Source organism: Podarcis pityusensis, assembly GCF_964106645.2.
Source record: "Podarcis pityusensis genome assembly, chromosome: 7".
NCBI classification, from domain to species: Eukaryota; Metazoa; Chordata; class Lepidosauria; order Squamata; family Lacertidae; genus Podarcis; species Podarcis pityusensis.
In genome coordinates this window covers 23,857,736-23,870,039 of record NC_138031.1, presented here as the reverse complement: position 1 = coordinate 23,870,039, position 12,304 = coordinate 23,857,736, and the positions used below count along the sequence as shown (strand labels likewise).

General features: G+C 39.8%; 1 protein-coding gene across 7 annotated transcripts in view; it reads left to right on the top strand.

The window, feature by feature from the left end:
• The window catches only part of VPS13B (vacuolar protein sorting 13 homolog B), a 350,839-nt gene that overhangs the window by 231,072 nt on the left and 107,463 nt on the right, over nucleotides 1–12,304 (top strand). For all 7 annotated transcript variants that reach the window (XM_081013853.1, XM_081013855.1, XM_081013851.1 and 4 more), the window contains exon 34: nucleotides 9,165–9,867. In XM_081013853.1, coding sequence (XP_080869979.1) covers nucleotides 9,165–9,867 — 703 coding nt within the window. The remainder of the gene's footprint in view (nucleotides 1–9,164; nucleotides 9,868–12,304) is intronic.

Here is a 12,304-nt window from a genome sequence, read left to right as displayed (position 1 = left end):
CAAATGTACTGCTGCTTTTTCTGAAAATTCGTACTTCAGGTGCCCTAGCAACGTTCCCTTCTCACAATATAGCCACCATGTGGAGGCCACATGAAGCTATCTCAGCTGAGTGGCTGCTCCATGCAACAAATTGTTTATGTTTACTGGCTCCCACCCATGTGTCTTATTTCTGCACTGTCAGAAACAGCTTGGAAATTGTGTGGACAGAAGCCATGTGGTTAGCGAATGCTGAGGGCCACTGAGTACAACATGGCCACCACATAGACACTGTTAGAAACAGTGAAACTACTTGGCAACTGTTCCCACATAGCACACCATGATCTATAAAATGGCTTGCCATGCAGAGTCTGTTTGAAGCAGGAATGTTTGGGGCTGCGTGCAGAGAAACCACATGGCAAGGTACATACCACACAATGAGTTGGCATATACACATGAAGCATCACCACCACATGGAGACAGTTTCAGGCAACCAGCCTAAGAGGTCCATATCATGAGAAGCAGCTCACACAGATATCTGCCCACCCTGCGGTCCAAGCTACCATACAGAGGCAGTTTCTGGCAGCACCATGTGGCAACTGTGTGCCGTTTCTTAGTAACTAAGGTGTCAGAGTTTGTTGTAATGTGTATTAGTGTGCGCATTAGTATGAAACAAATTATAATGTCATGGGACCAGACAGCACAAATGGCAGCTTTTCCTATCTTAATTCCCGTTTATCCAGTGTAGCATATAGATTTTTTAAAAACCCCAAGAATTGGAGTAACAATTACTGGTTTATGGCATGCTACATTTTCTTCTTTTTGTATTAGCAAATGCTTATATAATTAGGTTTTAGGAAAGTTTCATTGGAAACATTGCCTCCCTTAATAAAGAAATGGAAAGTTATTTGTAAGCCAATGCTCTCCTTGACACTAGTGGTGCATTCACATGCCATGTGATGTTTTTCTTTAGTACTTTTACAAGAAATAGTATGTAATTCATGTATTGTTTACAGATAGAAGAGCACACACATTCATGGGCAAAGGAACTAGGATTTAATCATCCTCTAAAAATGATTATGGATCGGAGCAGCATGCAAGCAGTTCTGGGTTTTTCTCACTTTAAATAGCACCCTGAGCAATGTCAGAGCAATGCTTCTTGGCAGTCTGCTGTGATTGAATTCACAGGTAGCCAACATGGCGCCCCCTAGATGTTTTTGGACTGCAACTTCCACCAGCCCCAGCAAATATAGCCAACAGTCAATGGTGATAGGAGTTGTAGTCCAGTGAGATCTGGAGTGCACCACATTGGTTCCCCTTGATTTAAACAAATTCCTGAGAACTCTAGAGATGTGATGCTGGGCTTCCTCAAGTCCTCTCACAGAGTTTTGCACTCTTTTGGTAGCAGGTAGTACAGTCAAGGTGGCACTTGCAGTTGATCTCAACCATTGTTCTAGTACAAAGGAGTAGAAGCCGTTTTTGAGGTTTCTGGCGCCCAAGTCGTTAATCATCTGCCCTGCCATCTTAAATATCTAGCCTACTTCACCCTAAGCATTTTTTGCTGGCAGAGAAGGTAATGGGAGTTTAACATGGTATCTTTATTTTTCTTTTATTTCTTGTAAAAATCAGATGTGATTCTATCCTTAGCATACAGTTTCCAGAATATACCGTAAGTGCCCCACTCACATGACCTTAACTTCATATGTTATTCCAAAGGATAAACATTTGTTGCAATGGATTATGTAATCCTCTGTTGATAAAGTCTTAACATTTACTTTTTCCCCCTAGTAAAATTCAGCATGCTGGCCCATTACCAAGATGATAATTGCCCCCAAGAAGTTGATTTTCCCTAAGAAAAATCATGAAAAATTGTGCAATCAAAAACATAAAAGATAAATCATGTACTTGAACCAAAATAGATTTCTGCCCTCGTTTTTAAAAAAAAGTTAATCTTAATTAATTTTATTTATTTTTCAATGTGTTTGAGAACTAACCCTTATGGATCAAGCAGTTTAACCTGAGTGTTAAGTGCAAGATTGGGTTCAGTCCAGATTTTAAGGTCTATGTTATTTGGTTATCTGAAACAGACCTCTTTGTTATTGGGATTATATTTCTTTTTTCTTTGTCTTACCTTATTTTAGTGGTCTAAAAGAGATGAATGTTCTAGCTAGTCCCTTTCAAGGTCTATCAAAATATTGGATAAAATGTGTCAGACCCTTTTTAATGTCTCATGTATAGCTTAAATAAATTTTACTAAAACTTCACAAACCTAGCTTGGTAGCGAAATGGATTGTGTTTTGTTTTAACTGTTTAAATTTTAAATAGTTATTTAGACCTTGAACAGCTAACTATTCTCCTGTTTTATATTGCAAAGCACACAAATACTACATCTTAGCTATTTATTTCAAATATGTTTTTAAAAGCTTCTCCTTATCTAAATAGAATGCTGTCAACTTAAGAAATTTGTTTAAAAGTGTTACACCAAACTGGCTTTCATATTAAATCACAGTATGTTGAGAGTGCTGGATTAGGATTTTGGAGCTCTTGGCACAAATCCCCATTTAGCTATGAAACTCACTTTCTTATCGTGAATTTCTTCATGCCAATCACCCCCTCCCCTTCTCAACCTATTCTATCTCATAGGGTTAGTAGGAGGATAAAATGAGGTGACCACAGTTTTCCTCCACTTATGTTCAAGCTGTCTCCCAGCTTGTTCTCTCGCCCTAAGCTCTGGGCAATCGTGCTAGCAGCCCAAGCCATTTGGATGTTCAAGAGTTTGGCCAGGGCTTCAACAAGAGTGCCAGTATGGCACCTAAAAAAATTCCACAGAGCTGTCAGGAAACCCATCAACCTCTGAGGGCAGATCATCCTAATTGGTCCCCTGCCTCTGCAGAGGGGAAAAGTTTCCGAAAGCCTCAATCCCAACAGAAAATGATCTAACCATGACAAAGGACTGATGCCAGTATCTCCTACTTTCTTATCACCCTCTTCCTGCCCTGCTGAGAAAACAAAGTCCAGTGTGTGGCCTGCCACATGCATTGGGCCAGTGACATGTTGAAACAGCCCCATGGTTGTCATGGCAGCCATGAAGTCTTGAGCCACCCCAGAACCAGTCACCTCAGTAGGATGCTGAAGTCTTCCAAAACCAGCAGTCTGGGAATCCTTGGCACTGCCTACGAGACCAGTTCTGTCAGCTCAGGCAGGGAGACTGCTGGGCAGCGAGGCAGGCAGTAAACCACCAGAATTCCTAATCTGTCTCTACTGCTCAATGCCAGGAACACCACCACCATTGTGAGTTAGGTTAGACTGAGAGTTGCTCTTAATGGCTGAATAAGAATTTAAACCTGGGTCTCATAGGTCCTATTCTAACACACTTAATGATGCCACAACACTGGCTCCATAATCCCCACACTGTTCTGTAATTATTTATGGGTGGGTTTTTTTTCATATTTTGAGCTAATGTGGACTCGAAAGGATAGGAATAGAAAAAAATGAATCCCCTGTCTAAAATTCTGATAGAAGAAATTAGAATTAATGTTCATGCTCTAGTCATGATATTCTTGCCCACAAAAAACATTTAACTTTTAGCTGGAGCACAAAATTGGGTCAGACGTCATAATGAAGAAGAAGATATGATTGGCACGTTTACTCTGTGGTTTCACACTTGCAATTTGTTCCATATTTTATGTGATGTGAAAAATGAGCTCATGATTGGCTAAAGATGTTTAGATGAGAGTTTGAAAATGACTATGATGCAAGTTGGAAAGAGGACTTAAATAGTCCTGTTACATAATCATAACTAAAATAAAATGGAATTGCTTCATGCAGACGTATAGCATTCTTCATTCAACGCACCCACTTCAGAAGTATATTCTGTCTTGACTATGTGACCTGAGGAGTTTTCTCTGTTGTTAAAATATAGTACCAGAGCCAGTAAATCCCTGAAATATATTTTTGCCACCACTATATATATATTTTTTCACACAATTTAATCAAGCATTTCAAACATTAAAACAAGCTTTGTGTTAATTCAATGTTTCCAATTGGTTAAATGATATATTAAACTACTGGTAGCAGGAAATGCACTCATTATTTTAAGTTGTTCACTTTTGGAGCAGTCTTTTTGACCATCAAGAAGAGATGATGGCTCAAGCAAGGAGAAGGTCAGTAGTTCCTGGTTCCCTTGGCAGAGCAGATGAGCAAGGCAAAAATCAGCACCTGGCTAGGAGACCAGGGTGTGGGTCTAAGACCATGGATACCACTCCTGCAGCTGAGGGAAAGCAGATAAGTTGTCTTAGTAAAATACTGGAGCAAATAGTTGAGTTGTGTAACAGGAGTATGTAGTCATGGATTAGAGGCCCCATCTCCAGAGTGTTGCATCGTGGCTAGTTAAAGTACGGATGCTGCCTTCTTCAGCTTTTGGCTCATTCAAGATCGTGAAGTTTGCAACTATGGGTTCAGCGTTGTGGAGGTGGTCTCCAGTGTCAACGAACCCACAGGGGATGGGCAAAGGCATGGATCCATCTCTTCCTTAAAATTGCAGTTGTTGGAAGATGTTGCCTCTAAGGAATCCTAGTCTGGGACTTCCCTGCCACAAATAAGCATATTACAATTGTGTGTGTGTTCATAAAGCAAGAAAAGGTATGCAAGAGAACTGGATTTTCTTCCAGGCTATGTGTTTAAGAAAGTTCTTCGGTTAAAGCAGGAAAGAATAGCCGAATAATTTTATACCAAACCTATTTGTGATTGTAAAGAAGTCAGGTCTGTTTCAGTCATTATTTCAAAGTTGCCAACTGATTTTTAATCTATATACTGTAAAGGAAGCAACCCACTGCAGTGTTAACAAACTGTAATTGCAAGCCATCCACCTCTCACTTGAACAGCTTGAACCATGAGGTTTTACAGAAAATAGTCCACGATCCAAAGAACATCTTAGAATCATGTAATGGGGCTAGTGTTAGCCTACTGTGATTTTTAAACTTGAATAACTAGTACCAGGCCATATTACAAAATGCTTTTGAAACACTCCTCCATTAAAAAAAGAAGAAGAGTTTAACCTGCAACACAGGAAGCTTCTGTTAGTAAGACAGGTCTAACCTTAATGGGGTCACTGTAATTGTCCCAAATTCTGTCTGGCATAAAATGATTTTGAAGCTGGCTTTTCCTTGAGTCCCTTGGAGATTTTAGTTTCCATATTAATACATTGGACTGACAGTCCTTGCCAACTATTAAGGTAATACGGCTGCTTAAACAGGAAGATTCATGACATATCATGGCTTTAGTAATAAAAAGCACCTGAGCATATTTACAACAATGCTTGAGGATGCCCAGCAACAGCAGCGTGTGTCCGTGAAGTGGACACGTCCTGTAGCAGCTATAGTTAAGCCTTATCTCTCTATCTTCCCTAAATGCTTTTGAATTCAAGGGGTTAAGCTAGTAAAGTCACTTATCTCAACACATGACAAGGAAGAATTTGCCACAGTTCCCTAGCTACTAGCATAGCTTTCATCACCTTCTCTATAGAGACTGCCATGAAGTGAAAGGATGGAGAAAATGCACTGAAGCAATCTAATAAGTAAACTATCAACTTGACATTTTTCAGCGATTGAAAACTTTTTCACGTAGCAATTCATTCAGACAGAGAAACTGTAGAATCCCTCTGATTTAAGGCCCATCTGGTTATGCTCAAAGTTTTAAAGCTATTCTATCAACATAAAAAAAAAAATCCAAGTTGTATACTACTTTTCTTCGCCAAACTATCCATTTTTAAGCCACAAATATTTTTCCAGTACTTTTAGATTTTATCTAAAAAGTATATTTTAACAGTATTTTAAATAGTTTTTAAAACAATAACAATTTATCTTGATAGATGACATGCTGTGTTTTTTCATTTTATTTTAATTAGCCATTGTGAAACCAAATTCCCCTTTGTTTTATTCCTTTGAATACTGTTTAATTACGGTTATCATGCCAGATATCTTAAAGGTTATTTTACCAATACAGTTTCATTTAACATAAGCCATATGGAATCAATAGTGCTGTTTCCTAAAGTAAATGCTTGGAAAATCTTACATTCATATGTTAAGAGTGCACATCCTTTCCTCATTAGTTGGAAAGTACAGGGATTTTGGCACAGGTTCTGTGTGGAAGCATTGTGCAGCTTTTATATGGATTTTGTTTTTAGCCTTTGATGACACTGTTTAGAATAGGAAGTATCTAATAAGTAAAGCATTTTGTCTAATGTGCTGCCAGTGTGTTTAATATATGCCTGGAGGTCTGAAACATTATCTTCTCCACTGCAGTAATATGCATTTAATTCTCTGAAAGCAGAAGGTCGAACTTTTAAAAGGGACTCAAAGTACATTTTCAACTAAAATAATTTAAAACACATGTGATAGGGGACCTGAGTAATGTACAGTTGGTTTTTATGGTTTAATCATGATCATGTTAATGCACACCAGTAGCTAATTAAAGAAAACTTTTATTGTTCATTTTAAATGGGTTATGTAAAGAGTAAGTGAACTGATATAAATGCAGCTCAGCGATAAACGTTGCCATTACATTTGCTATCAGGAAGCCGATATTGGTGCTTTTGACATCTTTAAAATATTGGCCCATTTCTTCCATAACAAAGCATGGAACGTTTTTAGAGTTCTTGCATTTGGAATTGTTCACCAGTATAAAAGGATATTCCATTTGATGCCCAGATTTATTGCCAAGCTTGCCTTTTAAAGTTAATAGCTGCAAATCCCAACTCAGTAACTGGCTAAGTGACATATAACGATATATATCCTCCCAGAGATCATCCCCAGCAGATCTGTGTGTCTTGCCATAGCCCTTAAGGTCTGCTGGATATACTTTCCTGGAGGCATTGCCTGTGCGCCAAGTCAGAACATCAAAAGGTGATAATGCTGGTGTACTTTCTAGCTATGCAACTCCCTCCCCGCAGAAGCCTGTTTAATTCCAAGTCTGGCTGCTTTCTAGAGACAGTACTGGCCTGTTGTGACTAGTGATTGATGGCTTTATCAAGCTTTTCTTATATATTGCTTTATTGGGTTTTTTTTGGGGGGGGTGGATTTTATGGTTTGGTTTAATATATTCTACTATTTTGTGCAACAGCTTGCACTTCTGGATTCACATGATAAAAAAATTGTATACAATGCTTCAATACAATTCTTACTAATTTATTAGTGAGACACATATTCAAACCAATGTTCTATTTTGCATAATATTTTGAAAAATAAGGCTGCTGTTCTGTTTTGTACAATACTTTTTTTAGAAGCAAAAACCATGCGACAGTGCGTTAATAGAAAATGCCTGTTCAAGATAGAACCAGGGATTTGGGCATTGAAAAGCAGGGTGGGGAATCATGCTTCTCTGTCATTAATTGATAGTGCCTGCTGTATACTGTGCAGTATCAGTACAGGACTCACCACTCCTACTTAGTTCAGCCTGCGTCTAATATAAAGACTTTTCCAGGCTGCTTCAAAAGCCGTTCCAGGATATTTAAATATCATGGGTTTGTCAGGGTTACGGTAATCAGTGCAGAAGTTTAAGAAATAGGTATTGAATTCAAGTTGGAAAATCTGTAACTAGAAAACAAAAATTTATAGTATTAATGTTTCTCTTTGCAGAGCTATGCTTCAGTAAATTGATAGGTCTAAGGAAATAGTTGTTTCCTTTGACTCATGTGGACACATTTCAGTGGGATTTTTTTCTTATATATTTTATCCTGAACATCTTCTAAGTAGACCATATTGCCTTTTCTTTAGCAACAGGCCTGTTGGGAAGACAGTGGCATTAGTCCCAATTCTTTGCTTAACCGCTCAACAGTTCTTGTGGTACACAGCAATGTATTGAGTGGGAACAAAGTCAGCAGGACTTGTTTGTCGTCATGACTTCAACACACAACATCCTGTTAGCGACCAAGATGGTTTAAAGATGTGAAAGGCAAACAAGTGGCTTGCTGAAGGAACTGGTCATATTTTCTCTACAGCAGGGGTGACTAAACTTTTTCAGGTTGAGGACCATACTGACTCATGCTCCACTCTCTCCTCCTGGGGCCAAACTGGGTGTAACAGAAATGTATAAGTGGGCATAGAATCATAAAATGGTGGAGCTGGAAGGAACCTTGAGGGTCATCTAGTCCAAACTGCAATGCAGGAATCTCAACATGTGGCCCCCTCCAATCTACTTTGAAACCATACTGGACCCTGCATGGCCTTGCAAATGTGCTAGCAGAACAGCCAGTGTTAATTTTGTTAAGAATGAGTTTTCAGGGGTGGGGCTCAGAAGAGTCTTTTGGCTCCACAGAATCACGGCTGCGGGGCGGGGAGGCTATGAAGCAGTCAGTAACAAAGATTGTTTTATTTTTATTTATTGTGATAATAATTGACAATTTTGGAAGCTTTGGGGGATGACAAAAAAATATTTTGGCATCACAACAGGGGCCTATAGCAACAATTGAGTTATAGAAGTTCTAATAATATTTTTTTTTAAAATGAAGAATTTTGTGGGTCATCATGGTGTCACAGCAGCAGATCAGTAATCCAGCCAGCAATTTTAAATACTATATACTACTGGTAAGCCAGGTGCCCCCCCCCCCCATCTTATATTTGTGTAGCTGGTTCTTCCTGCCTAAGTGTAGAACCTTACCTTTGTCCCTATTGAAATTCATTCTATTAGTTTGGGCCCAGTTTTCCAATCTGTTAAGATCATCATGAATCCTAAGTCTGTCTTCTGTGGCAATAACTACCCCTCCCAGTTTGATGTCCTCTGCAGATTTGATGAGCATCCCCTCAATACCTTCACCCAGGTCTGTAATTTAAATATAATTAATTACTTAAAAGGCAGCTGATCAGTTAAAACATCTTTAATTGGCTGACACACTATCTTTTGAATTCCTAAATGGTCTGAAAAACAAATTAGTTTGAACGGAGGAAACATGTATTCCTCCTGCCACATCTTTCACTAGCATGTCATTAAATATGAGTCACCATTTCTCTGGAACAGACACCTGCTGAGTTTTCATGAGTGATTCCTATTTTAAAAGTTAACTTGGCAAGTTCCTTTTTTTATAGAATTCTCTCTCTCTTGACCTCATGTTTATATAGCAATTGTTTTATGTTGTGAAATGGAAATACTTAGGATATGACTATTTTAAGTTAATATGCTATTTTTCTTCCCAGGTTTCCAAACAGGAACAGAAAAAAATGGATACGTGTGATGGAGGCATGACTGAAACATCTTCACGTTACAGTGGAGCCCAAGACAGTGGCATTGGCAGTGACAGTGTTAAAATCAGAATAGTCCAAATAGAACAACACAGTGGTACCAGCCATCACCGCATTGCCCGTCCTTCTCGGCAGTCTTCTATCGTGAAGAACCTGAACTTCATTCCCTTTGATATTTTTATTACAGCAAGCCGAATATCCTTCATGACTTACTCATGTGCCACTTTACCTAAATCAAAATCGATGGAAGATCAGAAAGATGGAGAGAAAGCAGCCAAAACTTCATTAAACCTTCCTGAAGCAAACTTGAGAGTTGAGCATGATTTCAAGAAGCCCAGTGGAGCGGGCATTTCATCTGTAACAGCAGATGACCTATTGAATGCTAACAGTTCACTGCCTTCTGGGAAAAAAGCAGGTCTTCTATCTCTTGAAAGTCTTCATGCTTCTACAAGATCATCCGCTAGGCAAGCCTTGGGCATAACTATCGTTCGACAGCCTGGTCGCAGGGGAACTAGTGACTTGCAGTTGGAACCATTTTTGCACCTTGTCGTATCCCAACCTTCTTTGATCTTAAGCTGTCATCATAGAAAGCAGAGAGTGGAAATATCTGTGTTTGATGCTGTCCTTAAAGGTGTAGCTTCAGACTACAAGTGCACAGGTAAGACCATTTAATGTCTGGCAGAATGATAATTCTTTTGTTCAGAGATTACCTTGATGTACAGTGGACAGCTTTCCTTCATGACCACATAATCTGGCCTCTGCTCAAGTTCAGAATCATTTTTTTAAAAAAATCTTAAGAAAGCAGTACTGTATAGCTAAACATTTCAGTTTGAAGTGTTTTCCCCTTTTCTCGCACAAACCAGTACATGAATGTCATTGTTGTTTAGTCGTGTCCGACTCTTCGTGACCCCATGGACCAGAGCACGCCAGGCACTCCTGTCTTCCACTGCCTCCCGCAGTTTGGTCAGACTCATGTTTGTAGCTTCAAGAACACTGTCCAACCATCTCGTCTTTTGTCATCCCCTTCTCTTTGTGCCCTCCATCTTTCCCAACATCAGGGTCTTTTCCAGGGAGTCTTCTCTTCTCATGAGGTGGCCAAAGTATTGGAGCCTCAGCTTCACGATCTATCCTTCCAGTGAGCACTCAGGGCTGATTTCCTTCAGAATGGAGAGGTTTGATCTTCTTGCAGTCCATGGGACTCTCCAGTACCATAATTCAAAAGCATCAATTCTTTGGCGATCAGCCTTCTTTATGGTCCAGCTCTCACTTCCATACATCACTACTCGGAAAACCATAGCTTTAACTATGTCATTATTAACCTTTAAAACATCTAAATTGCTCCATATAAAATGGAGTGCTTGCTATGGAGCAGTACGGTTGTTCCTATGACATCTTTCTTTTAAGCAGCACTGCCTTAGGAGTACTGCCTTTGTAAGTACTGCTTTAAAAACCTTTGGGCCCATGAAAAGCCTTCTAGTCGGCTTATCAGATCCAAGTATTAAAGGGAATCTGGATCTGCTGGTTTTTCTCTGGGGGCTTTACTTGAGCAATGCACATTTGGCTGGGGTTCCCCAATGATTTTTAAAAAGATATGATTGCATATCAGTGTTGTTTTGAAGGGTCTGTTCTATGCTGCTATCTCAACCCCATTTTCACTCCTGAAAATGTCATGTCAGCCACTTGTCCACTTGGTAACATCAGGGTTTTGATTTCAAAGGGTGATATGAATACTGCACAGACATTTGTGGGGAAGTGGCCACAACTAAGAGGACCTTTGCACAGAAGGGAAGGACCGTGCAGGAACTATCAACCACCCTGCTGCCTGGGACACTTAGAAAGAGCTGCTACCTAACGATTTTCTCCTACTCTCTGAGATCGGGCAGGGGTGGTGGTGGGGAGATCCCTTGCCTTTTTGGCAGAAACCTGAGTGTGTTTGAATGTTACTGGTTTTCAAAATGTATTAGAATTTTGTATTTGTGTGGCATCCTTTCTGAGCCACTTTGGCGGCCTTTTTAGTTGGCACTTAAATAGGCAAGAACAAAAGATCCCAGGTTCCATCCCCAACCTCTCCAAGTAGAGTAGGGAAATAAGGTAAAGGGACCCCTGACCATTAGGTCCAGTCGTGACCGACTCTGGGGTTGCAGCGCTCATCTCGCTTTATTGGCCGAGGGAGCCAGTGTACAGCTTCCGGGTCATGTGGCCAGCATAACTAAGCCACTTCTGGCGAACCAGAGCAACACACGGAAATGCCGTTTACCTTTCCACCGGAGAGGTACCTATTTATCTACTTGCACTTTGACATGCTTTTGAACTGCTAGGTTGGCAGGAGCAGGGACGGAGCAACGGGAGCTCACCCCGTTGCGGGGATTCGAACCGCCGACCTACTGATCGGCAAGTCCTAGGCTCTGTGGTTTAAACCAAAGCGCCACCTGCGTCGCAGAGTAGGGAAATACTCCTGCCTAAAACACTGGAGAGTCAGCCAGCATAGACAAAACTGGGCTAGATGGACTAGCTAGCTTCCTAGCTTGTTGTGGCTGATCGTGTACAGAAGTAAGGACTACCATATTGGTATGTATGTGCATCATTTGCAGAAAAGGATGAAAAGGAAATGACCAGAAACAGAATGATTTTCTACTTTAGTCCATTGCCAGTAACAAGCATTAAATAGGAAAGAAAAGACCAATCTTCTTGCTGACAAAACTGACAAATAGCAGAATTTTGATCCGAGATACTGTTTCTCTATCGCTCCAAAATATGCATATTCATATTTGAAATCGTTGGCCTAGATTTACTTTAACTTCTTCAGCATGTGATGGCTTTAAGATTAACAGCAGCAATCCTTCTCCTCTTGCCAAACTTTGGGCAATCCATTTCATTTTCAGAAAAGAAATACATTGTTAGATTTAGATGTAATACACCACATTTTTATTCTCCAAATTTCTGCCTAAAGATATTAACAAGTTTGTTAAATGTTTTGAGCAAAAAGGAGGGTAAAATCATAGTGAGAATAAATGCCATCTGTACTAAAGCTATCTGTAGAATAAAATACTGAAGAAACTGAACTGATACCTTGGCTGGGATCCAAAGAGCTACTT